Source organism: Primulina eburnea, chromosome 13, assembly GCF_022965805.1.
Source record: "Primulina eburnea isolate SZY01 chromosome 13, ASM2296580v1, whole genome shotgun sequence".
Lineage (NCBI taxonomy): Eukaryota > Viridiplantae > Streptophyta > Magnoliopsida > Lamiales > Gesneriaceae > Primulina > Primulina eburnea.
Genome location: NC_133113.1, coordinates 30,783,435 through 30,811,297, shown reverse-complemented (window position 1 = coordinate 30,811,297; position 27,863 = coordinate 30,783,435). Strand labels below are relative to the sequence as shown.

Here is a 27,863-nt window from a genome sequence, read left to right as displayed (position 1 = left end):
AAACACACAAAAATATTTTTTTGTGTGTTTATCCATTTACATGACAATCAATTATTTAGAATTTAATTTTTTTTTTCTGTGATTTGAACTTTAAGCAATATCAGAACAAACGTGGTTGCATAAAATCATAAGCAATCATTCTGAATTTTGATGTTTTTTTAATTAAAATAATAAAATATATATTTAAAAATATATTAAAACAATCTTATTTCTTAAATACCAAATTTCTCCTTCCCTCCGATCAATCCACTTCACCTTCTGGCTGCTACAGTTCGACACTGCAGCTATTCTCCTCCACAAGCACCAACCGCCGCCGTTGACGGCAGCACAGCCACGACGACGGCTTCTTCTCCTATCTAACTACTGCTGGATGCTAACCGTTCACCATGGGAAACTGCAACGCCTGCATAAAGTCCTCAGAAAGAGACTCGCCCCAAACCTCCAAATCTCAAACTCCAAAACCCAGGAAAAAGAATCGCGAACGCTTTCCTAATCCCTACGCCCAATCCCCGACTCCGATCCGTGTACTCAAAGATTTCATCCCTCAGACGAAGATATCTGACAAGTATGTTCTCGGTCGCGAGCTGGGCCGTGGAGAGTTCGGTATCACCTATCTGTGCACCGACCGGGAGACGCGCGAAGCTCTCGCGTGCAAGTCAATCTCAAAGAAGAAGCTTCGAACGGCGGTGGACATAGAAGACGTGCGCCGTGAGGTGGCGATTATGTCTAGTCTGCCGGAGCATACGAACATCGTGAAGCTACGGGCAACATACGAGGATGAAGAGGCGGTGCATTTAGTGATGGAGTTGTGTGAGGGTGGGGAGTTGTTTGATAGAATAGTGGCTCGTGGGCATTACAGTGAGAGGGCCGCGGCTGGGGTTGCTAAGACGGTGGCGGAGGTGGTGAGGATGTGTCATCAGAATGGTGTTATGCATAGGGATTTGAAGCCGGAGAATTTCTTGTTTGCGAATAAGAAGGAGAATTCTGCGCTCAAGGCTATTGATTTTGGGTTGTCTGTATTTTTCAAGCCTGGTAAGAATTAGCTTTTTCTGGAAACTATTAGAATTGTGTATGTTCTGCTTGATAGAGTATGCTAATTGCTGATGTGTTTTTTCTCCAAATATATCGAAAAGTCCTGGCTTTCTTTTGCTCTTGTAGTTTTTATTTTATTTTTCCCTAAAATTTTAAGACGAAACTATTTTTATACCGGTTTGAGATGGAACTTTTCGAAGTTTTCTTGAAAGAATCTTTAATACCTGCTTTTTCAACTAGAAGGCTCTTAGTTTTTAAGAGTAGTGTATCTGTAGTACGAATCTGTTAAAAAAACAAGTAAAAAGTTTTAATTCAGGTGAAAGATTCTCTGAAATTGTGGGAAGTCCATACTATATGGCACCGGAGGTTTTGAAGAGAAGTTATGGACCTGAAGTCGATGTTTGGAGTGCTGGCGTGATTCTTTATATTTTGTTGTGTGGCGTTCCTCCATTTTGGGCAGGTTTGTTTGTTTCAAGTGTTTTTTTTCTCTTGGAATCTGAGTTTCATCGCCTCCATTCACTAAATTAATGGATCCGCTCTTCATTATCTGATGCAGAAACTGAACAAGGTGTGGCACTATCAATTTTAAGAGGAGTGATTGATTTTAAAAGGGAACCGTGGCCTCAAGTCTCTGAAAGTGCCAAAAGCCTTGTTAGGCAGATGCTGGAACCAGATCCTAAAAAACGTCTGACTGCCCAACAAGTACTTGGTTAGTTAGTTCTGTACTCTGTTTCTGTCATTTATTGCCTATTTTTTTATGTGATTACAGTGCATTACACATTACATGCCAAGGAAGGAGTGGCAGGAGTCAGGATTGAAACATGGTTTTGGCTTAGAGTGTGGAACATTGGACTAATTTGATTAGTGGTAATACAAATAACAACAGTGGCTACAAGATCCCTCATGAACAAATTCTCTGTCTTGTGAATGCAATGGCCAGTTCTGTGGGAGCTTCTCTGTGATGGGTCTGACCCACTTAAACTTCAAATTAGACTGTACCCACTGTGACTTCAGAAACCAATGTTTTATACCCCCCAGAAAAGACAATTTTACTATTTTTTGTTTGGGGTGGGGTCAAGAGGGGGTGTTGAGCATGCAACTGTCGGCTCCCAGATTTCTTTATCTTTGAAATAAAGATGCACAAAGTGTGAAGAAATCGTCAGATTATAGCCTTCATTTGTATGTCTCAGGCTCAGGCTCAGGTTCAGGCTCAGGCATTGATCTGGGAGTGCTATTTCTTGATTGACAGTAAATGAATGAGAAAAAAGGTCGAACAGCATGAAGTAACAACTATAGTCAGTATATTTACTGATTTTATTTGGTTTTCGGTGAATTTCTTTAGTTGCAGATAGGAGTAAGCTGCTTTAAAAAATGTGGGCAATCCAATATACGTGTCTTGGGATAACAAATGATTCTATTTGATATGAATCATCTAGGAATCTGGCAATTAGGCCTGTTATTGACTGGAATCTAAGAAGTAGTAATGGCATAACTGGAATATAGATGATTTGTGTGAGACACAATTCGGTTGCACATGGGGCGATAGACATATTTTGAATTTTTGTGTCTCGATGTTGAAGCTAAACTTTTCGGTATCATGCAAATGGAGAGCGAGTTGTTGAAATGTCTATCTTATCTTATCTAATCTTTAGTTCTAATCTGTAGTTAGTTGTATAAGATCTTTTATCTGCTTATCTTAGTTTATCTTTATCCATCCTTTGTATTTGAATTCCTAGAATTCCTAGGGTTAGAGTAGCGTATCTCTTTTAGTTTCTTTATTTAAAAGCATTGTAACCTACTCATTTTAAATAAGAAGAGGAATACGGTGTCTTCCACCTATACTTGGTCCCGCTGTTTTAACTTCATGGTTTCAGAGCCAGCGGATAATTCATGACCAAATACGGCATGGCAACACCGAAAGTATCCCTTCCTTCAGAAACCAACTCCTCGGCAATTGATTTCCCGTCAGTGCCCATCACCTGTCATCGCTTGAATGGCAAAAATTATCTACAGTGGTCCCAATCTGTCAAACTCTTTATCTGTGGCCGTGGGAAAGATGGTTTCCTATCCGGTGAAGCAATTTGTCCATCTCCTGAGGATCCAAAATCTCGGACATGGCATTCAGAGAATTGCATGGTTATGTCATGGTTAATCAATTCCATGATAACCGAGATAGGAGAGAATTTTCTCTTATATCGCAGTGCAAAGGAGATTTGGGAGGCCGCAAAGGATACTTACTCCAGCAAAGACAACACCTCTGAACTGTTTGCCATCGAATGCCGGCTGCAAGATCTTCGCCAAGGAGAGTCCTCTGTCACTGATTTCTTCAATGCTCTTACTCGTCTATTGCAGCAATTAGATCTCTTCGAAACCTATGACTGGGAGTGCCCAGCGGATGGTGACAAATTTCGGCAGATTGTAGAGCAACGGAGGATATTCAGTTTTCTATCAGGCCTTAACCCATCTCTCGACGATGTACGGGGGAGAATTCTGGGCACTAAGCCCTTACCAAGCCTTCGAGGTGTATTTTCTGTTGTTCGCCATGAAGAAAGCCGTAGGAAAATTATGTTAACAACAGATTTACCCTCCTCCGTCGATACCTCTGCCTTGGCTGCTCAACATCGTCTCCCTTCACCAAATGATGACCCTAATGGAGGAATGCGTATGATCACACATCCTCCTGTTTTTGTGCAAAACAAGCAAAACCGACAGTGGTGTCCAAAATGTCGCAAGTCTTCACATACACTAGATACCTGCTGGAAAATACATGGGAAGCCTGCCGATTGGAAACCAGCAAGGGAGAAACGTGCAAACACAGCTACTGTTGATTCCCCAAATTCAGAACAATCACCCTTCACAAAGGAACAACTCGATGCTCTCCAGAAGTTGTTTGGACAGCCCACCGTTACTCCCACTCCATCTTCAAGCAACATCGGTAATATGGCTCATTCAGGTATTGCTTCATTTAAATCATCACAGCATGATATGTCATCCTATTGGATAATCGACTCAGGCGCTTCCGACCACATGACTGGATGCCTCAAATACTTTCATAGTTTTCAGCAGTGCAATGCCCCTAACACAGTGCGAATAGCCAATGGTTCCCTATCCACCGTGACTGGTTGTGGATCCATTCAATTAACTAGGGATATTTGTCTTCACTCTGTCCTGTTTGTGCCAGAACTTGCTTGTAATTTACTGTCTGTTAGCAAATTAAATCATGAGCTTGGCTGCCTGACTAAGTTTTCTGGTAATTCGTGTGTTTTCCAGGATGTGGCATCGGGGAAGACGATTGGCAGTGCTGAACTTTTAGCAGGATTATATATTCTCAAGACAGATGTTGCTTTGGACTTACCTTCTGCACCAAAATCAGTACCTCACTCTGCCTCTGCTTTAAGCTCTAATAAGATCAAGGACATTGTTTTATGGCACTATCGTTTAGGTCATCCAAATCCATTGTATCTCAAGAAAATGTTTCCTGACTTATTTCGCAATAAAATTTCCATTCCATTTAATTGTGATATATGTCAATTTTCAAAACACACTCGTACTACATTTAGACCAAACTGTTATAAACCATCTACACCTTTTTCCCTGATCCATAGTGATATTTGGGGGCCATCTAATACTCCAAATCTCAATGGGGCTCGCTGGTTTATCTCATTCATCGATGACCACACACGACTATCTTGGATTTTTCTCATGAAAAATAAATCAGAAAGTACCCAGATCTTTAAACACTTTCATTCAATGATCAAGACCCAATTTTCCTCTCATATTCATGTGCTACGCACTGATAGGGCCCGTGATTATTTCAACTCTGAGTTGGGGAGTTATCTGCAATCACATGGGATTGTTCACCAAAGCTCATGTGTGTATACCCCTCAACAAAACGGAGTCTCTGAGCGCAAAAATCGCCATCTCCTTGAGGTTGCTCGTGCATTACTCCTTACCTCAAACGTTCCTCATCACTATTGGGGTGATGCAATATTAACCGCTACATACTTAATAAATAGAATGCCCTCAAGAATACTACAATTCAAAACTCCTATTCAGACCCTCCTGGAAACTCATCCTTCTCCTCATTTACTTCATGAACTTCCACTTAAAGTGTTTGGTTGTTCTTCCTTTGTCCACATACCCTCGCATCACCGCAACAAACTCGAACCACGTGCTGTCAAGTGCATCTTTCTTGGCTATTCTCCTCACCAGAAAGGCTACAAATGCTATTCACCGACCACGAAACAATACTACAATTCTATGGATGTCACGTTCTTTGAATCTCAACCGTTCTATCCCGGTTCTTCCCTTCAGGGGGAGTCACCCATCAAGGAACCAAACAGTCTGGAATTCACAATACCATCCATCCCTCATATAGAGCCACTTAGATCCATGACTACACCCATAGACTCCTCTCCAGATCATAGCAAACTCAACCTCCAGGAGCCAATCCATACATATTCCCGTAGAAAGCAATATCATCAAGAGAATATAACAATTCCCGCAGAAATTCAGGCTGTTCATGACATCTCCTCGACGGCAAATCCAGGTACTCATTCTCACGATTTGACCATTACTGATACTCATGTGATTAACAGCAGTGAGCTTGATGATAATCTTGATGAAAGACCTATTGCACTACGGAAAGGAACTCGATCTTGCACACAACATCCGATAGGCAACTTTATTTCATTTAAACGGTTTTCACCTACATATTGTGCCTTCCTTTCTAATCTTGATCAGGTCCAGATTCCCTCCACTATCGAAGCTGCCTTAAATGATCCAAATTGGAAAGTTGCTGTCCTAGATGAAATAAAGGCGTTGGAAAGGAACAATACATGGATCATCACTGATCTTCCATCTGGTAAGAAACCAGTCGGGTGCAAGTGGATTTTTACAGTAAAACATAAGCCTGATGGGAGTATAGAACGACTAAAAGCTAGACTTGTAGCCAAGGGGTATACTCAATCATACGGCATTGACTACCAAGAAACCTTTGCCCCTGTTGCTCGACTTAACACTATTCGAGTTCTTCTGTCCCTTGCTGTTAATCTCGACTGGCCATTGTTCCAACTTGATGTCAAAAATGCTTTTCTTAATGGTGATCTCGAGGAAGAAGTCTTCATGAAAATCCCTCCCGGCTTTGAATCCGAAATACCGAGTACCAAGGTGTGCAAGTTGCGGAAATCCTTGTATGGGCTTAAACAATCCCCTAGAGCTTGGTTTTATCGATTCATGAAGGTATTGACGGGCGATGGCTATTCTCAATGTCAAACCGATCATACCTTGTTCGTGAAACAATCTGAAGACGGAAAAAGTGCAATTCTTATTGTTTATGTGGATGACATTGTACTCACAGGGAATCACAAAGAAGAAATCGAGCATGTAAAACTTCTCCTCAATCAGGAATTTGAGATGAAAGATCTCGGGCATCTCAAATATTTTCTGGGAATGGAAGTGGCCCGATCGTCTGGTGGTATATTTATTTCTCAACGTAAATATGTTACTGAATCTTCTACAAGATACAGGGATGTTAGGGTGTAAGCCTACAGACACTCCAATGGATCCCAATATCAAATTTTGGGAGAAAGGGGACCATGTCTTAGTGGACAAAGGAAGATATCAAAGGTTAGTGGGGAAATTAATATACCTTTCACATACCCGACCTGACATTGGATTTGTGGTCAGTGTTCTCAGTCAATTCATGAACAACCCGACCGAGGAGCATATGGCAGCTACATACCGGGTGTTAAGGTACCTCAAAGGGTCCTCTGGTCAAGGAATCTTATTCCGGAAGACTACAGATAGAAGAACTCAGGTATACAGTGACGCTGATTGGGCTGGATCTCCTACAGACCGACGGTCAACATCAGGGTATTGTACATTTGTTTGGGGGAACTTGGTGACGTGGAGGAGCAAGAAACAATCTGTTGTTGCACGCAGCAGCGCTGAAGCCGAATTTCGGGCTTTGGCCCTTGGGATATGTGAGGGAATGTGGCTTAGAAGATTATTAACAGAATTAAAGGTTGAAGAAAATCCTCGAGTTGAAGTTTTATGTGACAATCAAGCGGCCATCAGTATATCAAAGAATCCGGTTCACCATGATAGGACGAAGCATGTTGAAGTTGATCGTCACTTCATTAGTGAGAAGATTGAAGATGGAGTCATTACTATCAACTACGTTCCTTCCAAACTTCAGTTAGCTGATATTCTCACAAAAGCTCTATTCCGCCCCACCTTTGCTGAATTGTCTTCCAAGATGGGAATGATAAATCTCTACGACCCACCTTGAGGGGGAGTGTTGAAATGTCTATCTTATCTTATCTAATCTTTAGTTCTAATCTGTAGTTAGTTGTATAAGATCTTTTATCTGCTTATCTTAGTTTATCTTTATCCATCCTTTGTATTTGAATTCCTAGAATTCCTAGGGTTAGAGTAGCGTATCTCTTTTAGTTTCTTTATTTAAAAGCATTGTAACCTACTCATTTTAAATAAGAAGAGGAATACGGTGTCTTCCACCTATACTTGGTCCCGCTGTTTTAACTTCACGAGTTTCTCCTCGAAACATGTTTGTTTATTTAAGTTGTTTCCTTAATTGTTTTGTTCAGACCACCCCTGGATACAACATTCGAAAAAGGCTTCAAATGTTCCATTGGGAGATGTTGTGAGGGCGAGGCTTAGGCAGTTTTCTGGGATGAATAGATTCAAGAAGAAAGCATTGCGGGTAATTGTTAAGCATATATTCAATTTCTCTCTGCAACTTGGCACTTTGTGTTTCAAACATAAATTTTCCTCGTGAGGAATTAATTACAACAAGAAAGGTTACAATGTTTTTTGGTAATCATTGACGACGACCGGCGTTCTTGCTACATAATTTCACGATACACTTTGTTTGATGATCTTTTTTTTAGAGAGCCTGCCAAATTATTTACTTTCATTTTTATGTATTTCTTAATTATTAACTTTGTAGGTTATTGCTGAACACTTGTCTGTGGAGGAAGTAGAAGTAATGAGGGATATGTTTGCATTGATGGATACTGACAATGATGGGAGGGTTACATACGAAGAACTTAAAGCTGGTCTGCGGAAAGTGGGCTCTCAGCTTGCTGAGCCTGAGATCAAGTTGCTAATGGATGTGGTAAATATCCTTATGCTTCAAATTTCGAAGTTTACTTGGTGTGATATAGAGCATTGTTGATGTTTGGCCTGGCTTCAGTTATATCAAACTCGAATACTTCGAAACCTGTTTTTGTCTAGTTTTTTGAAATGTCTTTGATGAGAACGTTGGAAGATACACGATAATTTGTTGTTTGAGGATGAACTTGATTTATTTACATTTTAATGTCATGGATAGATAGGTTTTAAAATTTGAAAATGTGGTTGTGGAACGTGTGTATTTTTTGGAATGATAAGTTGATACCGGAATAAAGTTCTTTGAGAGTGGATAAAGCAATTTTTTGGAAGTTGGTGTAATCAAATAACTCTGGATTTTTTGATGGAGAAATCCCCTCTAAATAACCGCTATGCTAAATATGATCGATTGAATCAAATAATGTATGGATTGCCTTTGAATCGAATAGAATCTATGTAATTCAACAAGAATCAAGATGCCTGCTTGGTATTTCTCGGTAAGCATAGCACAGCCAAGAAAAAATAGTATTTAGCTGTGGCTAGTAGATGCTTGTCTGGTGGTAGGTCCCTTCGCTCCACACCTTGAATTTTTCCCAAGTTCCCGTAAAGAGAATCATTGTGTGAATTTCTTCGCAGGCTGATGTTGACGGAAATGGAGTCTTAGACTATGGGGAATTTGTTGCAGTTACCATTCACTTACAGCGGATGGAAAACGATGAGCATTTCCGCCGAGCTTTTATGTTCTTTGATAAAGATGGTAGTGGTTATATTGAAGTAGATGAACTACGAGATGCGTTGGCTGATGAAACGGGCGAAACTGATTTTGATGTGCTCAATGACATAATGCGAGAGGTTGATACGGACAAGGTTATAGTCTTGACTGAATCTTACCATACTTTCTCTGATCAATCAAATTACCTTACACCAAAAAGCTTTGAGTTCATGATCCGTTTTTCTTTAGTCAAAACCATTTTTACATTTTATTTCCAAAATACTTACTGAATAACCAAAATTAGAAAAAATTTGCACTAGGCATCTTGTCATAGTCGTAGGATTCAGTTGACAACCAGCTGTTGTATGTCACAGGACGGTCAAATTAATTACGAGGAATTTGTTGCGATGATGAAAACTGGAACGGATTGGAGAAAGGCATCCCGGCAGTATTCAAGAGAAAGGTTCAAAAGCTTAAGTGTTAATCTGATGAAAGATGGGTCTCTGCAACTTCGTGATGAGCTTACCGGTCAATCTGTGGTGGTTTAAAACTCTCAAAACTGCGATAATTTCTCTTCCCGGCGGTCTTGTTGAATCCAACATCTCTTACTTCTTGACATTCGAAGTTTCGGAGAAGGTATAGATACAAGAAAATATTCGGACTACTCAGACGTTCGTGGTTGTTTAATGTGGAAGATATATAGTACAGAATGAGATTTCCGGGACGATTGTGTAATCTTGTTTTTGTTTGTAGAATGTGTAGGATCATGTATTCTTTGGTTTCTGATATCCCTTTGTAATTTGAGACATTTCTTTAGTTGAAAAATGCTGATTAGAAATGTGTGGAATTTGGAATATGATTGTTCAACTTATGTAAATGTTCCATAGGATACTAGAATTTCGACTTTTGTCCACCTCTCTGTATTTCTTTAGTTGAGAAATGTTGGGCTCATTGTTTTGTCTACCCATACGTGGAAAAAGTTATATGTATATTTTATTATTATTTAATTAATTTATATTAAAAAAATTTAAAACAATAACAATAATATGAATTTTGATAAGTTGGTGGTAAATTCGGGAAATCGGAAAGGCGACGTAAAGATACACCAATTCTTAATTTTAGAGCCTTCCAACTATCCACGGACGCATTTTTCTCGCGCACACACGAATTTTTTTATATAAAAAATATCATCTTATGGACATTTTTTTTAAAAAATGTATAATAAAATAAATTTAAGATAATAAATATTATATTTGATCACCAAAAAATATTGTTAAAAATTTCTTAAATGATTTTAAAATATTGAATACGCCTGTATATATGTATCCGAAAAAATATTTTTTATTAGGGTTTATCAAAAAAATTGTTTTCTAATCAGTCGTCTTATTTAAGAATATAAAAGTTGCCATAACTGTGGAATTTAAAATTAATTATTAGTAAATAAATAGTTTTTTCTTCTTGTATTTCTTTGATGAACTTGGGCAAAAAATTGCACTTGCGGACGCTGGCAGTGGCAGCTGAGCTGGTCATACGTTGGGTCATTACCCTTTCGTCCTCTCCAAAAGACCCGTCTCCCTTTGCTGTGATCCGAATGAGATATATCATATCCATTAAGAAGACAAATCTGCAATAAAAATCTAATCTTTTCGAAATTTAACCAATCAACAAACGATGATGATGGGTATGCAAATTCAAACGAGTCATGCCCCTATTAATCATCAGTTGTCAAAAACTTTTCTGCCAACAACCCACAAATTGTTTTTTCCTTGTAATTCAACCGCCGGGAGAGAAGACAAGAATCTTTATAGTTTTCTAAGTACAAAAGGGCTAAAGAGAGGAGGGCTGTGTGTAACTTCATCGTCAAGCAATGTGTCCGCGCCAATGTGGGATGGCTGGACGCCTGAGAAGAGTTCCAAAGCTCCTTCCCTCAGTGATATAGTTTGGCCTTCTGCAGGTACAAGTTGGGTTCCCTTGCTTATTTACAAGTTTCTTTTAGCTGTATTGTGTGTGAATATGGGTTTTCTCTCTTTTCTTATACATAAACGTGGGACGAAATTGTTTGTGGCTAGATAGCTCTATTTAAAGTTTATGGAAGGAGCCTTGGGATGGGGGGAAATTGCTAATTTAATTGATAAGAACGATCATTTATACGACTTGCTTAAAATATACTGTCCACACTTTAAGCATTTTTATTTTATCAATTATTAGCTGTTAATCCCAGTTCTCGAAATCAAATCTTGGTTTGTCAACAAAAGCAGTTGTTTAGTTTGTAAGGTATTTTGTACCGGGTAGAGTACTGTCTAAACTTTGATAAATGTGCAGTTTGTTGTTAACAAAAGTCATGCCTTCAAATTTGTTCTTATCCAATTACTAAGCGAGTATGAACTACTGATTTCGAGCTTTTTGAGCTGCTCTAGTGGTTGAAAGTTATTAATTTATGATTTGGTGGGGGTTTATGCTGGACAGGGGCATTTGCAGCCATGGCTATATTGGGAAAGGTGGATCAGATGCTTGCACCCAAAGGCTTTTCGATCACAATTGCGCCGCTAGGAGCGGTTTGTGCGGTTCTCTTTGCCACCCCTTCTTCTCCTGGTGCCAGGGTATGCAGCTTTTGATTTCTTTTCTTTCTTTTCAAACGCCTAAAACTCTGGCTGAAAGCCCTTTTTGTTTGTGGCACCGTTATAATGAAAGAATGTGGAAAAATCATGCTGTTGGTAATACCAATACTACGCATATTTACCTTTTTCCGTATTGTAGCTTTCAGAGTGTTGTCGTATATTGCTTCAGTTAAGGTTTTAATTTCAACCATTGCGATAGGGTGGTTTTTCCTTGCACATTGCATACCCAAAAGGTTAAGAAAACAGCCACACAAATAACGGTAGAACTAAGGGTGGCTGGCAAGGATGATTGCTCCCTTTCCCTCCCAACCTTTCCTATAGGCTTATGTATTTCTGTTTATCATGTGTACATAAAAATGTGATTTTCCCCTCTAAATGTTTTGAATTTTAATTTCGTCCTATAGGCTTATGTATTTCTGTTTATCACGTGTATATAAAAATATGATTTTCTCCTCTAAAATGTTTTGAATTTTAATTTCGCCCTTCCTATGTGAAATTCTGACTCCGGGACTGAACAGAGGAACCTACACAGTCATCAAAAGGGTTTTATGAATCTCACGATTTTGACATCAAACTCTATATAACTAGTAATTCGCTGGCTTTACAAAACTCTGGTTTCCTTAATCGTGGTAGTTATTTTCATTAAATATTGGCCTCCTTTCGCAGAAATACAATGTATTTGTGGCCCAAATTGGTTGTGCAGCAATAGGTGTTTTGGCATTCTCGGTTTTCGGTCCAGGTTGGCTAGCTCGGAGCACTGCTGTTGCTGCCGCCTTAGCCTTCATGATTTGCACTCGTGCGATACATCCACCAGGCAATATTTTTATGAATAAACTCCCCTAAGCACGTTTTTTCCTGAAAAACGATGACATTTCTCTTACATTTACGAGTTCTTGAACTGCTAAGACTGAGTTTTTTCTTTTGGTTTTCAGCTGCAAGCTTGCCATTACTTTTCATTGATGGCATTAAGCTTCATCATTTGAACTTTTGGTATGCTTTGTTCCCTGGTGCAACTGGATGCATCCTCTTGTGTCTGATTGTAAGTTTCTTTAGAATTCCTTACTTCTATAACGCTTGAACGTTTTTGTCTTGCTTAACTAATTAGTGTCAGTATAAAATTGTTGTCTGTGCCATAACTTTTGAAGAAAGTGGTTTCAACATGATAGCAGAGCCCGAAAGGTAAATGTGGAACACAATCCCCATACATTTCATTAAGTTGGCCTTGGGTGGTGCACCAACTTATACATGTAAATTTTGAATATTAATTCTGGATTTCCCGGTCTTCAACACCTATGTATTGCATATTACAATCCAGGATCAAGTTTTTGGAAAAAGTGGTTTCGACCGATAGCTTTTATCGAACCTAATCATACATTATTTACATTGGTGGTTCCGCCGCTGCATAAACCTGATGGGTTCCTGCCAATGGACCAAACCTTAGGGTGTTTGTGTGTTACATACCTGCCAATAGACATCTCCACTCGGGATTTCAGTCGAAATGCTCGCATTTCTTAAATGGTTTTATATTTAATTCAGAGATATATGTTATTCTTAACTTGTATATGAGAATAGCAGATAAAATACCTTTACAAACCCCAGAGATGTGACTGAATGAATACCATCTGATCACATTTTTGTGCTACGGTGCAGCAAGAAATGGTATGTTACTTGAAGGACAATTTCAGATTTTGATTCTTGGAGTGGTGCAGGCTTCGTCTTCCATTTCATAAAATGTATATCCAATTTAAAGTGTCAAAAGACATGGCAATGGTTTGCTTACCCAACTGTATCTAAGCACAGAGTGTGTAGCTTCAAATTTGTAGATAACATAGAATATTCTCTATTGAAGTTGTTCTGATGAAGATAAGCATCATATTCAAAAGTTGAGTTAGCACTTTCAATGAGTTGGATCGGGACAAGGTTAACGCCCCGTCGTCATGCTAATATTCTTTGTACCATTCCGATCTTATCGTAGAGGCTACGTTCAATGCTCGGGTTGCGTACAATATGCATGCATAAACTCTTGACCTTTGAAAATTATTTTGTGAGCTATGGAATAAATAACTTGGGTTCAGATTCAGTTGGAATTATAATGAAAATATTTTAGACTGATTTGAGTTTGATTTTTTGAATACGAAAAATATTAATATCTAAGACGGCTCCAAGAGCTTGTTTATAATCAGCCACGATAAGAATTTGTAAGTTCAAATATTTGAATCTGATTCGTTGTGTATTTTCGAAATTTGGAAAATAAAGGTAATAAGGACGACAAATAAATTGACTGTTTCTGTTTGAGTTGGATATCGATTAACCCTACATTAATTAATTCCTAATATGCAATTAGCCAGTTGCCACCAGATTCAATATGGTCAAGCAGAACCAAAGTGACATATGACACCAAAATCTCAAGTTTTAGATGAAATATTGGGTTCGAACATCAATTGTAATAAACCCTTCACCAAACTCAAAAGAAACTAAAAAAAAAGTAGTAACCAAAGTGTATTTAGTAATCTATGGTATATGATCGCATTATGTTTTCCAAGTCACAGGCCACAATCGATGGTGCCTTTTCCCCTATATGTTCTTAGCTCATCTAAAGTCTCCAACTAGAGTAGCACCTCAACTGGAAGTTCTTACTTTTGGCCTTAAATGGAAATAGGATCTTGGGTGGTCTTTCAAACAGTATATTTAATAGTGGTAAAAGAAATTGGCCGATATCATGTATGTAAATACTGGCTCCAGATTTATTTCATTTCTCTTTACCAAGCAATATAAACTCGATACTTGTGCACGCCACAACGTTTGCCGTAGGGCGCAGTATATCGCCGTTTCCTCCACAAGATTCATCGCGAGAAAGAATTTGAAGAACATACCCATATTCCAACACAGGACTGAAATGGTCGATACAAATTAGTACTCTTGTTTATCATCAGAATCAGTTTCTAAGCAAGTCCAATCCACAAAGATTGTGCCAAAACAAGAGTACAAAAAGGTAGTAGCTGTTTAAAACATAGCTAGAAAACGAAACAAGTGCATATATTGTCAAATGTACTTTCATATACTGCCATGAAGAAGCTTGAAGTGAAAGAAGAAAATAAATATACACACAGGCGGAACTCAATATGACCAGAAACTAAAACCATGGTCTTCAATCGGAAACCATGAGTTTGCAGTGAGGGCGTGGCAGTAACCTTCTTCGATCTTTGGAGAGTTGTAAGCAAGTTGCAAAGATTCATTTGAAAAATCCGTCTGATCAGGTTCAAAAACTAGAGAAGAATCAACTTTTTCCAAGAGCAAAGAGCGAGTCCCATTGTTGTAACGTAGGCCATCTGTACCAGTACTTGAATCACTTCTGGCTTCGCTTTGATCTTCATTCATACATGCCACCGCCAACACTGTGGATCCTTCGTCTTTAGAAACCGTAGCAGAAATTGGTTTTTCAATCCATGATTCAGGCAACCCTTTCACGACGCAAGATTGCGAGTTTTCCTTCTCTTTTTCTTTAGCATTAAGATTTTCTTTAAGGTGAATAAACTGCACGGCAAACTAGTATCACCACGAGCACGCAGCTATGAAATATAACAATGTCTAAACATAAACTGTTCAGATATGTAGCTTCTCCATTTCTCATTTAAATAAAGAACACTTAGAAATGATCGAGCATCGTCACCTGTAGATTGAGTTTTTCATTCTCCTTGAGAAGGTTATCGTAATCGGTTTTCAGGCAATTATATTTTTCGAATAACGTCTCATAATCAGTTTCTACTTGTTTTGTCCTCAACCGAGCCCTGCGGTTTTGGAACCATATTGCAATCTGCCGAGGCTTCAAGCCGAGCTCCAAAGCGAGCTGGTTCTTTATATCTGGTTCGAGTTTATTTTCAGCCTCAAAGCTCTTTTCAAGAAACTGAACTTGATCAACTGTAAGACGCCTCTTCTTCTCGGGATGATTGAGATACTCATCCAAGTACTCATCTCCACTTATCTCTTCTTGGTCGAAAGATCGACAAAACAAGTTGCCAGACATGTTTACACCAAAAGCTCCAAAATTAACCATGGCCCCTGAGCCTGAAACAGAACTCAATCAGCAATACAATGCTTACTGACTCATATCAAGAAAATAGCAGCAATAACAATGATTATGGCGTGTGACTAAAACGGAGGCTCCGAAGAAAGTTATCCTCAAATTTCATAGAGGAGCTCACCAATAGGGAGACAAAGTCCCCCAAATTTGGATCCACACCCAAGCTTATTTCTTTTGTGAATTATGAGTTACGCGAGCTTAGTCACTTAACATACGTTAAGTCACCACTTGCTGGTTCAAATAAAATGACAAAAAATTGTATCACATCTCACCTAAAACAATCTAAACAATAAAAATGAAGTAAAATCAAAGCAAGCTCAAGGGAGAAAAATGAAGCTCGTTAGGATCTTTATACACCACTCTCAAAGTAGAAGAAATTGGAACTAGTGGGTGACTCAATCCATTTGAAGGTTCAATATTTCATTTAATTCTCCGTTTTATGGAGAGGCAATAGGATCCTTCATGTCTCAAAGCCACTCTTCAAATAAGAAACACCAAAAAAAAAAAAAAATCAAGAACTATCACCAAAAAATCAAAAAATAAAATAAAAACGGCGTAGAATCGCTTCCGCGCCAACTTTGCAGAAATACGTATCATATCAATCACCGAGTAAAAGTTGTCAAGAAAACATAAAATTCATCAGCTCCACTTTTGGAAAAGCGACTTCAACAGAATTCAACGCAGATTCTACCACCAAAATCAGTAAACACGTACCAGTAAAAGGATTTGACGAAGCTGACGCGAAGATTGAATCAAAAGGCTGATCAAGAGAAGAAATCTTGAGTTTCTGCTTCTGATTCGGAACAGGGCCACGACCACCACCACCACAGATCATCCCCCCACGCATCATCATTTCTATATATGTAGATTTATTTATTTTTACAGAGAACAGCTGGCAGCAGTACAGAACAACAATGAAATTTTCAAGAATCTGCCACTTTTGGCAATCGGCACCGCTGATTTTACTTTACTTTAGTTTACCGTGAGAAGAAAAAAATCGCAGGCCCTTTACCGGCGGTAGGCTTGAGGATTGGCCAAACTATCAGGATATGCAGATTTTGTGACGAAAAAAGCTGGTGATAATGATCGCTGTGATGTGAGAAGTGTGAGAACACCTTCTGTTCATCACTCCCATCATTTCTTTCATCTCTCTACTGCTCTATTGTCGAAGAAATTAAGGAACAAATAGTATGTGTTGTTCTTCGTGAAGAATGGAGAGAGAAGCGTTAGCCACATTCGATGGCAGCTATAAATAAGGAGATCGATTTCTCCGGTTCTTTGAATCTATTCTCGCTACCATTATGGGAGGAGAACAGACGAAGCCAGTTTGATCATGAGTCAAATCATGATATTCATTTCTAAATATTATATATATATATATATATATATATATATATATATATATATATATATATAATTTTGATATCCTGCACACCTACCGTGCACACCTTTGTGAGCACCAATGAGGTGTCACTCACCCATTGGATGCATAATTTTTCTATATTTCATCACATCCAATGGGTGAGTGACACATCATTGGTGCTCACAAATGTGTGCACGGTAGGTATGCAGGATATCAAAACTATATATATATATATATATATATTCTTGTTTAAATTATATATTTTTATTTTATTCAATTTTTTACTTAAATCATATAAAATATTTAAAGTTATAGATTATTAGGTTGTATTTGTGTGTGACGGTCTTACGGGTCGTATTTTATGATACAGATATTTTATTTGAGTTATCCATGAACAAATATTACTTTTTATGCTAAGAATATTATTTTTTTATTCTGATTATCGGTAGGATTGACCCGTCTCACATATAAAGATTCAGGAGACCGTCTCACAAGAGATCTACTCTTCCTCTTATTATCCGCGATGTAGTATAAGATAAAACCTAGTTGCTAACAAGGAAAAAAAAAGAAAGAAAATTTTAATTATGTATATAAAAAAATTTATAATAGATTGGATAACTGAAATCTTAATTTTAAACACATAATCCCAAAATACACGAGCATCATTTGACTAACAATGTTTTATAAGTTCTGCTGTAATAATTAATCGAAAATAATATATGAATTATAGCATGGGAATTTATTTATTTTTAATTATAATTTATACAACTGGTGGATCCACGTATTGCTCCACCATTTTGTATTTTTTATAATCATGCAAATCGTAGCAAATTATTTATTTTGTCGATAGTTGGCTTATTTAACCAATCGTCGTGGACAATATTTTTTGGTCGGCCCTTCGAATTACAAAGAGACCAATTTAGCTATTTATATATATATATATAATAAAATAAATTGATTGATAATATTTACCCCTTCGTTTTCTTCAAAATGAAACCCTATCGTTATTTTTAATAATACTTTTGTTTGACACACTGCAATTGTTATTCCTTGCCATCATCTGTCAATTAGATGAGACCATGTCGACCTGTGACATGTCATATTCATCGAATATATAAATGTTTGATCAATGATTATAAATTTGATTTTTTATTAATAGTTTTCGAGTACGCTCGTCAAACATTGTTTGATTTATCTGAACGTTAACCCGAAATTTATCTAGTAGTTCCAAGTTTCATTGTCTTGAAAAAAAATTGCTCCTGTTGTGATAAATATGGAGATAAAATAAATCAATATACTACATTTAATTGTTAACGCAATGTACAATGAGTAGGTTTTTGTGAGACAGTCTCACAAATCTTTATCTGTGAGACGGGTCAACTCTACCGATATTCACAATAAAAAGTAATACTCTAAGCATAAAGAGTAATATTTTTTCATGGATGACCCAAATACGAGATATATCTCACAAAATAAGACCCATAAGATCGTCTCACATAAGTTTTTGTAATGTATAATATGCATTTTTATTCCGACAAATGAAGTGAATAAATAAATGGAACGAAGTGTTCTTTTATTGTTCATGCACACATTGCTAGTGGACATGTTGGTTAAAGTGTTGCATCGAGAAAGGACCAAGAAGCCAGGTCCAATGTATCTCTTCCCGAGTGGGGATGATTAACAAAACACCAGCGACATTACCCGATTCCAAATTTGGTAAACACCAGTAGTATTGACAGTTATGGCAATAATAGTAATACTGATTTAAATTCACAATGACGATAGTAAATCTGCGATGATGATAGAATAAATTAGATATATCAAAACGAGTCGAGTCAACTCACATCGATCTTTGTTATAGCACAATGGTGACAATGATGGTCGTGATGATAATAATAGTTATAATGGTGGTAGTAATTATAATAGTAATGATGATAATAGTGTGCTAATCGGGATAGTATTGATAGTCGTGGTGGTACGATTGGTGGTCATTAGGTTTGCCAATGAATCGAATTGAGTCGAATATGTCGAAAAATTGAATGTTTGAATTCAGCTAGAATTAGTTATATTCGAGCTCGGGCTTGATTCGAAGTTTGAAAATTTTAAAAATTTTGGCTCGACATTTGTTCAAATTAAAGCTCGACTTCGAGTTCTGGTCGAAAAAACCAAACATGCTCGTGAACTATTTAAATTATTATTCGAAAATAAGTTCAAATTTATTTATTTAATATATAATTATATTATATTGACAAAATACTAAAGCTCGTGAGCAGCTCGTAAATTATCGAACAAAATAACTTGGACTCGAGTTCAGCTCGAAAAAAGTTCAAATACTAATAAAATATTATTCGAATAACTCGTGAATCGATTCGATTCGTTTATATCTATAGTGTCAGTCGGCATAATGGCAGAGGTGGTAGTCTGGTAATGTCAAGGTTTTTAAATTTAGGAGGACCTGATCTTAATTTGACCCTTTTAGCGGAATTATGACAAACCGCTCATTTTTACAAGTATTTTGATGGGCCTTTTCCTTCCGGCCCATTCATATTCTTTCTATCTATCAGGGCCTAAACTTAGGCCAACAAATCTTATCCTAAGGTGAGATAAGCGCAAGACCCAATATATTTTAAATATAAATATAGTTGACTCGCTCACAAATAAAGATTCATGATCGAGATCGTCTCAAAATATAATATATATGCACCAAATTTATTTTATATATTCTAATAAATGTTGCGAACAATTCATTAATTTTCTAGAACATTTTTTTAACGCATCTATAAATTGTCATATTTATAGTGTTCTCTAACACAGAAATATGAATATATGCATTTTATTTTTATCTCTATCAATCAGGTTTTGTCCTTTTTCTTTTATCTTTCAGGGTGCCAAGAAGTTAAAAATGTACCAAGATTCCTAAAAATTTAAAGTCTAAAAGCTAAAACCCTCGAAGTTGAGGGGTCGGGCAACCTCAAGGGTGGCTCCCACGTTAGTGGCACCTTAAAGCATATGTGAACGACTCATTAAAGTACGTTTTCTTAAGATTTTTTTGGACGATCGTATCGTACATAATTTACTCAATAATATTTTTTTAATTAATATAATTTGTAGATTACTGCGTTAACTTCGAGGTCAAAAAATAGCCGCTATGAGTTCCATCATTAAAAAAAATATGTATATTCATCATATATGTATATAATCAAAGGTACTATAACTAGGAAATAACAATATGGACATATTTAATTTATATAATTGACTCGTTGAATTTGCCAAAAGCTTTGGTCAACTTTGACAATAGGTTCACCCGGTTGGATAAGATTGTACAAATAAAGTTAAGTGGAGCATATCGTTATTCCCCGGGCCCAATTATTAAAACATCTAGTAGGAATTTCTTGACAATATTGGTGTTCACATTTTAAGATCAAATCTAAAACATAATTGATCAGTCTCTATATTAAGATATTTAATGGTCATTATTCATAGGTAATTTTTTTTAGTATTATTGCCTATAAGAATATTATATTATTACAATGAATATAATTTGTATTTTAAATTTTTAAAAGACTAATTTTTAATGAAAATATCGTATAGAATAAAAAATATAAAGTGGAGGATTTATTTGCTTTGATATGCAAGAGTAGGCAATGATTGCTATTTTCTTTTCTTTCTTTTTTTTTTTTGAAAAAAATAACTCACATTCACCTCATTGTCCATTTTCTCACATTTGTTAGAAATAACATAATTTAGATATTATATCATATTCATATCAATAGAACTAATTTCAAAGTTAGAAATTTGACAACTTAGAAATATATTTTTACATAATGTGAAAGTAGTTTATACTATGCATGTACACAAAAAAAAAAAAAAGAGATTTAAAAGTAATCAAAATAAGTTTTATATGATATAGGGTTTTTTAATGACATTGTACTAAAAAAATTATGATGATATAAATTTTCTTTTGGATAATCAATGTTTAAATCAAATAAAAATTTGACATTGAAAAAAATGATGGACCATGATACCGAGGCCAATATTAAATTTTAAATTTAATAATATAGACTGCATAAAATAGAATCAATCAAGAATCATAAATATTTTTTTTTTTTTTTGAATTGAACCTTGTAAGACGTTTTTAAAATTCTTTTTTTTCCGTGAGACTGGTCAATCCGATATATATTTAAAATGAAAATTTTTCATTTGATTTTAACATAAAAATAATAATTTTTCATTAATCAGATCTTGTTGAAAATTTACCACATAAAATTGTACAATATGAGTTTGTATGATTTTTTTTAATACAATTATAAAAAATATATTTTCAACACACGCGACATTAGATACACGTAAATTAAAACTAGGTATTTACCAGTGGTTATAGGATTTGGATCATCTGTTGTGGCTGAAAACACAGCATATAGTGCTGTGCATTTTTTTATCTGAGATGATCAGTTGATCATCTGATAGACTTCACACATTGTCAGATAAATTTGAGAAATTGTCAGACGTAACGAGATGATCAGCTGATTTAAATGATGTTATTAATTTTTTATAAAAAAATAATTATTTTTGTATATTATATATTTTTAAAATATAATAGAAGCAGTCGTGTTTAGTTTTTTTATAAAAATATTTTTATTACGAATTAAAAAACATGAAATTTCTCATATTTTTTTAGGAAAAAATAACTAAAAAAAATCAGACAAAATTATAATATTCTAAATTAGATGCTTCTTTATCTCCATTTTACTATTTCATTGTGAAAGAATAATTTTTAAATTAACAAATGCATGCATCGTGGAGATCAAGAAAGCGAAGATCGTTGTCATTGGATGAACCGCAACTCCAACGTCCCATCGTTATTTCCTTGCAATAACTTATAAAGCTGGACTCTAATCTTACTGGTTGGATTTCTGAATTTCGAGTTTTGAAATATTAAATCTTATTGTTATATAACAATAAGATTTAATATTTCTTATAGATTTAATATTTCAAACAATAAGATTTAATATTTCAAAATTGTTATATAACAATAAGATTTAATATTTCAAACAATAAGATTTAATATTTCAAAACTCGAATATTTCAAAACTCGAAATTCAGAAATCCAACCATTATATATATATATATATATATATATATATATATATATATATATATATATATATAAACTAAGGGCAAAAACTTGTGTGAGACGGTTTTACGGGTCATATTTGTGAGACGGATCTCTTATTTGAGTCACCCATGAAAAAGTATTACTTTTTATGCTAAGAGTATTACTTTTTATTGTGAATATGGGTAGGGTTGACCCGTCTCACGGATTATGACCCGTGAGACGATCTCACATGAGACTTACTCTAAACTAAGAGAGTGCGTCAAATAGAATTTGCTTAGAGTTAATTTATTGGGGTTGCCCTTGAAAACTTGATAGTTTGTTAATTAGGCCTCCTAGCGATTACAACTGGTCTTTTTTTCAAAAAAGTCTTATTCGTGAATTTTTTGAGAGCAATAATTGTTTTTGTTGAGTAGAACAATCGAAATGTGACGTTTGAATTGTTGTATGATTTAAAAAATTTGAGTTGAATCGTTACTACTGACTATATATTTCTATCTCGAATAGATATATAAATATAATAATGATAGTTCATCGAAGCATATTATAAGATTATTCCTCAAGAGTGGACCATGCTTTTTCGTGACTTTAGAAATCTAAATTCCTATATTTTGTGACACAATCTTATTTTATTTAATATTCAATTATTATGATTCAATTCTATTTGGTTTACTCGTAGAAAATATTACTTTTAATGCAAAAAAAAAAAAAATTACTTTCTATTGTAAATATGATAATGACTGACTTGTTTCACAAATAAAGATATATATGTAAAAACTAAAACATATCACAAATCACTATAGGAAGAGTTTTAGAGGGGGTTTCGATCTTGCACAAATTGTGCATGACTTTTTGATTATCAATTAATTTTAATTCGTTAACCAGTGGATTAATCGAATTTTTTAAAGTTAATCGAACCGAACTTCAGACAATTTAATAATAATATCATAAATATGTGAATGAATTTGTAATACGTATATGACAAAAACTTGTGCGAGACGGTCTCACATGAGACCCACTCTACGTATGTATGGCAAACACAAAAACATCTCGAATGTGATCCACACCTTCCTAATTTAATTTGCATGTCTTTTTCCTAGCGTTGACTAATCCATACATTGACAAGAGCATATGAGGTTTATATGGTCTCAAACTCATAACCTGTCCCATTTTCGGGATTCATGGTGCTACTGGGCCAAGAAACACCTACGAAAATCTTATAATAGGTTTTTATCAATGACGATCTAATGTACATGATCGATTCAATTTATATTTGAAATAAAAAATAATATTTTTAACATAAAAATTAATATTATTTAATGGTTGTGTTCGATGGGAGACTCGTCTCACAAAATCGATCTGTCAAATGGTCGAAGATTTAAATATATGTAATACACGCCGCATTGATTATGTAAATATTTTACGCGCAGGAAAAAAACATCAACAACAAATGACAAAGCAACTTTGTTATCAACCACCATTGGAAGAGTAAACCAACGTCCAAATCGAATATTACAGCCGATCATTAATCTACATTTAATCGATTAAATTTCGATTAAATTTAGAGTGAGTTTCATGTGAGACCGTCTCACGAATTATAATCTGTGAGACGGGTCAACCCTACCCATATTCAAAATAAAAAGTAATACTCTTAGCATAAAAAGTGATACTTTTTCATGGGTGACCCAAATAAGAGATCCGTCTCACAAATAATACTCGTGAGACCGTCTCACACAAGTTTTTGCCTTAAATTTATCTACATTTAATCGGTTAAATTTATCTACACTTAAATTTCGATTAAATTAAATAGGTCAATAAAATTATTAATTAATAAAATCAAAACCCATCATTATCTACATTTAATCGATTAAATTTCGTGGCAAATCACGAATGATTACGTTAGAACGATAATTCTTAGGAAGACCGAAGATAACATACCAGGTCCAGGTCACAAAGCGCGTGGGGACATTTTACCACATAAATTACCTTAAATTATTATTATCATTATATTGTTTTTGCTTTTGTCCGATTTATATATTTTCAACCCGTAAATTTAGTCGTATATTCGTAATTTTTTTAATAATTTTGTTGTCCTATATCCATTAATATTTGAAAATTTTAGTTTTGAATATTGCCTTTAATCATGAGTAAAATTATTCGGGTTTAATTAATAAATCTAGTAACGTATGTAGATAATTATGAGTTTGTTTATAGTTTTTTAAATCTAGAATTATATTGAGTAAAAAAAGTATTTTTATATTTTTTATTAATATGTTATAGAAGTTTAAATATTACTAAATTTCACAACTTTAATCATGTATTGATCATATATTGATCATATTAAGTTGATACATGTAATCGGTAATATTAATTATTATATCAAAATTTCTTACAATATTATATTAAAATTTTCTTACAATTTTATTTACTTATGTTTTTATATTTTTTATTGATGCATATATGGAATTGTTATTTTTCATTGCAATACCTTTTTAGATAATTAATTAATTAGAATCAAACGATTTTAACATTGATTAATCACGTGAAAGCGCATTTTAATGGTAAAAAGTTATTATAACTATTATATGCTACAATAATATAAATTTAAAATTATCCACGCAAACGATAATTCACGTGCACATATTTTTAACGTAATTAATTTTTTAAAATACTTAATTATTGATTAATATTAAAAAAATTATTTAAAGTTGTATTTGGAAGAATGGATTTGAAATATATAGATTTCAATTATATTTTATTGTTAATAATAAAAGGACATATGAAATATTAAATTAATTACACCAACTAAAATAAATTTTTTTTCTTGGGGTTTAAAAGGTAAATAACTATTAGTGCATCTATTTTTCTCGGGGTTTAAAAGGTAAATAACTATTAGTGCATCTATTCCCATGGTCAGCTACCCTGCATAAATAACAGATTTTCGGAAAGCTCTTACACCCATTCTAGCTCACGATTTGCAAGTCTTCGTTTCGAGCTATTCATTTTCAGGTGACAAGCTGTAACTGATCCCCTTCTCTTTTACTTTTTATTTTGGTTTTGCGGCCGCTCATAGTTCTCTTAGTGTATGATGGATATATATTCTTGTCTGAATCCCTTTGAAATATTTGTGGGTTTGCTTCGGATTCTGAAAATCTGTTGAAAATTGGATTTTTGACGTTTGGGCTATTACGGGAGCTCAATTTCTTGTTTGAATGCTTTTTACGTTGTAAAATTTATATTTTTACTGATGGGTTTTCTCGAGACCTGGAATTTCGTGCGGGAATAGAGGGATTTAATTAATTTTTGTTCGTCCACTCTTAATGGGTTAATCCCCCAAAAAATATCCTGGCGTCCATGGTGATGAAAATCCATAATGAGTGCAGCTAGGCTCGGCCCTTGAGCCTGGTGTGACACCCATCGAAGAAGAAGTGTTTTTTTTAATCAGATCTTAGTGTGGAAATAAAAACTTTAAGAATGCTGGATAACATATAATTTGCATATTGATCGATGAGAATTTTCTATTGTTATTTAATAGTTAGTAAAATTTGTATTGCATTAAAGGAGATGAAATTATATTTAGATATTCAGATCATAGTCCATCATTCTTTATGGCGCCTCCTGGAAAACAGGGTGGGCATCATGGTTCAGACTCTTAGATGAGTGGACTCAGAGATTTCCGTCTATTTCAGATCGAAATCTTATCTTAATACTAACTAAAAATAAACTTTAATCATTTGTTTTTCACCCCAGAGAGCGGCTTTACATCCCCTCCATGGCTCCATGCTCTGGGGTTTGCAAGTGTTTTGAATTTTGAAAACAAGATGGATGGCATCATGATTGATGAAATTGCTTTTCCAATCGACCCTTATGTTGACATGTTGTGTCTGTTCTTATTACCGTATATTATGAAGTATGATATGAAAGTTATCTTTTTGCCAAGAGTCGGTCATGATATTCAAGGTTGAATTTCAACTAGTTTACCAACTAATTTTGCTGACGTATTTTCAAGAACAAATACCGCTCGACTGGCAAATTGTTGGTCATTTTTTCCCTCTGGATATAGGCTATTGTCACCTATTCACTCTAATCTTGCAGGACATGGGAAATTTGTTCTGTTGTGTTCAAGTTGACCAATCGACGGTTGCTATTAGGGAAACATTTGGAAAATTCGATGATGTCCTTCAGCCAGGCTGCCACTGCGTGCCTTGGTTTCTTGGAAGCAGATTGGCCGGTCACCTCACCCTCCGGCTGCAACAATTAGATGTCAAGTGTGAGACCAAGACAAAGGTCTGATAACCTTGATCATAGTACAAAACCATATGCTTCAAAACTAGTTCACAACCCCAACAATGTTAATTTCATGATACGTGAATATTTGTTTTTAAATCTTTGACATGCTTCAGTTGGTATGTAGTTTACATATTGAATTTTTGCTGATTGTCATTCAGGATAATGTATTTGTCAACGTCGTGGCATCAATACAGTACCGTGCCCTTGCAGATAAGGCGAATGACGCTTTCTACAAGCTCAGCAACACAAGAAGTCAAATTCAGGCCTATGTGTTTGATGGTGCATTCTTGACCTCATACTCAGTAGTCGCTGTCATAATGTAGATATTTATTTATTTTGAACCTAAAGTACAACATCATTGGACCTAAAACATTTTTGTCATCTGATCATTCAGTGATAAGAGCAAGCGTTCCAAAACTCAATCTTGATGACACATTTGAGCAGAAAAATGAAATTGCAAAGGCTGTTGAAAATGAACTCGAAAAGGTAAAGTATTCAACAATGATAACTGATCACGTGGTCAGACTCGGATCTTATTCTTCACCATTTGGCATTGGTTTTGTGATGGTTGTTCGTTTGCAGGCAATGTCTGCTTATGGGTATGAAATTGTTCAGACGCTAATTGTCGATATTGAACCAGACGAACATGTTAAGAGAGCTATGAATGAAATCAATGCAGGTAAAAATATAAAATATTCTGCAAGACCAAATTCGATCCAAGCCTTTTCAAATACTCGTCATCCCACTTTTTTTTGGGTCATCCATGTTACTCATTTAATTCTCGACCCATTTTCAATTTAACAGCTGCTAGGATGAGAGTTGCTGCTAATGAAAAAGCCGAGGCTGAAAAGATTCTGCAAATCAAGAGAGCCGAAGGTGAAGCTGAGGCTAAGTATCTCTCTGGTATGGGTATCGCACGGCAGCGTCAGGCAATTGTGGACGGATTAAGAGATAGTGTGCTTGGTTTCTCGGTTAATGTTCCTGGGACAACTGCGAAAGATGTAATGGATATGGTTCTTGTTACTCAGTACTTTGATACGATGAAGGAAATCGGGGCTACATCTAAGTCTTCAGCTGTATTTATTCCTCATGGACCAGGTGCGGTTCGTGATGTGGCAACTCAGATTCGTGATGGGCTTCTTCAGGCTTCCCACCCTGATTTGTAATTACTATCGCCAGTGTGTTGAATATCTCGGTGTTGAATCTCATATACATCTAGTTTTATTAGTTTGATTTTGTGTATGCTTTGTTTCTTGAATGCATTTGTGGTCTATTATCATGTTTGGTTTATGAGCTACTGCAGAATCTTGGATAAGAAAATTGTTGTGTTAAAAGCATCTTATTGTCTTCTTAATTTATTTGTAAATTGTATTAGATGAGATTTGTAATAGTGAAATTCTGTTGACAGTAAAATTTTACTTAAGACCAAGCAAATGTCAAAAAAGCAGTACAAATGCAAAAGAAGTACACTTGAGAAACATACTAAAGGGCTTAATGGGCCTAATGTATCTTGATTAATGGGT

General features: G+C 35.4%; 4 protein-coding genes across 4 annotated transcripts; 3 read left to right on the top strand and 1 right to left on the bottom strand.

Annotated features, from left to right (window-relative positions):
• The first annotated feature begins 220 nt into the window (after window positions 1-220).
• On the top strand, window positions 221-9,788 carry LOC140808637 (calcium-dependent protein kinase 10-like). The gene is made up of 7 exons (XM_073165764.1): window positions 221-1,032; window positions 1,349-1,492; window positions 1,589-1,741; window positions 7,641-7,756; window positions 8,003-8,170; window positions 8,800-9,030; window positions 9,250-9,788. The coding sequence occupies exons 1-7, from the start codon at window positions 387-389 to the stop codon at window positions 9,421-9,423; spliced, it is 1,632 nt and encodes a 543-aa protein (XP_073021865.1). The 5' UTR covers window positions 221-386; the 3' UTR covers window positions 9,424-9,788.
• Window positions 9,789-10,381: 593 nt separating this feature from the next.
• Window positions 10,382-14,805, top strand: LOC140808640 (uncharacterized). The gene is made up of 6 exons (XM_073165766.1): window positions 10,382-10,829; window positions 11,342-11,475; window positions 12,160-12,307; window positions 12,426-12,532; window positions 13,144-13,427; window positions 14,037-14,805. The coding sequence occupies exons 1-5, from the start codon at window positions 10,547-10,549 to the stop codon at window positions 13,183-13,185; spliced, it is 714 nt and encodes a 237-aa protein (XP_073021867.1). The 5' UTR covers window positions 10,382-10,546; the 3' UTR covers window positions 13,186-13,427; window positions 14,037-14,805.
• Window positions 14,490-16,928, bottom strand: LOC140808638 (homeobox-leucine zipper protein HOX16-like). The gene is made up of 3 exons (XM_073165765.1): window positions 16,289-16,928; window positions 15,164-15,558; window positions 14,490-15,027 (listed from the first exon to the last, which is right to left on the bottom strand). The coding sequence occupies exons 1-3, from the start codon at window positions 16,425-16,427 to the stop codon at window positions 14,611-14,613; spliced, it is 951 nt and encodes a 316-aa protein (XP_073021866.1). The 5' UTR covers window positions 16,428-16,928; the 3' UTR covers window positions 14,490-14,610.
• Window positions 16,929-24,967: 8,039 nt separating this feature from the next.
• Window positions 24,968-27,692, top strand: LOC140808585 (hypersensitive-induced reaction 1 protein). The gene is made up of 6 exons (XM_073165656.1): window positions 24,968-25,069; window positions 26,146-26,337; window positions 26,499-26,619; window positions 26,735-26,826; window positions 26,923-27,019; window positions 27,145-27,692. The coding sequence occupies exons 2-6, from the start codon at window positions 26,149-26,151 to the stop codon at window positions 27,504-27,506; spliced, it is 861 nt and encodes a 286-aa protein (XP_073021757.1). The 5' UTR covers window positions 24,968-25,069; window positions 26,146-26,148; the 3' UTR covers window positions 27,507-27,692.
• The last annotated feature ends 171 nt before the right edge of the window (window positions 27,693-27,863 follow it).

Bases quoted from the DNA above. Each gene is read 5' to 3' on its own strand.
- LOC140808637 (XM_073165764.1), top strand. From the start codon at position 387: ATGGGAAACTGCAACGCCTGCATAAAGTCCTCAGAAAGAGACTCGCCC. The intron at 1,493-1,588 runs GTTTGTTTGTTT...TATCTGATGCAG, and splicing joins CGTTCCTCCATTTTGGGCAG to AAACTGAACAAGGTGTGGCA. The intron at 8,171-8,799 runs GTAAATATCCTT...ATTTCTTCGCAG, and splicing joins TCAAGTTGCTAATGGATGTG to GCTGATGTTGACGGAAATGG.
- LOC140808640 (XM_073165766.1), top strand. From the start codon at position 10,547: ATGATGATGGGTATGCAAATTCAAACGAGTCATGCCCCTATTAATCAT. The intron at 12,308-12,425 runs GCAATATTTTTA...TTTGGTTTTCAG, and splicing joins TCGTGCGATACATCCACCAG to CTGCAAGCTTGCCATTACTT. The intron at 12,533-13,143 runs GTAAGTTTCTTT...GCTACGGTGCAG, and splicing joins GCATCCTCTTGTGTCTGATT to CAAGAAATGGTATGTTACTT.
- LOC140808638 (XM_073165765.1), bottom strand. From the start codon at position 16,427: ATGATGATGCGTGGGGGGATGATCTGTGGTGGTGGTGGTCGTGGCCCT. The intron at 15,559-16,288 runs GTACGTGTTTAC...GTTCTGTTTCAG, and splicing joins TTCGTCAAATCCTTTTACTG to GCTCAGGGGCCATGGTTAAT. The intron at 15,028-15,163 runs GTGACGATGCTC...TTTGCCGTGCAG, and splicing joins ATGAAAAACTCAATCTACAG to TTTATTCACCTTAAAGAAAA.
- LOC140808585 (XM_073165656.1), top strand. From the start codon at position 26,149: ATGGGAAATTTGTTCTGTTGTGTTCAAGTTGACCAATCGACGGTTGCT. The intron at 26,620-26,734 runs GTGCATTCTTGA...CTGATCATTCAG, and splicing joins TCAGGCCTATGTGTTTGATG to TGATAAGAGCAAGCGTTCCA. The intron at 27,020-27,144 runs GTAAAAATATAA...TCAATTTAACAG, and splicing joins TATGAATGAAATCAATGCAG to CTGCTAGGATGAGAGTTGCT.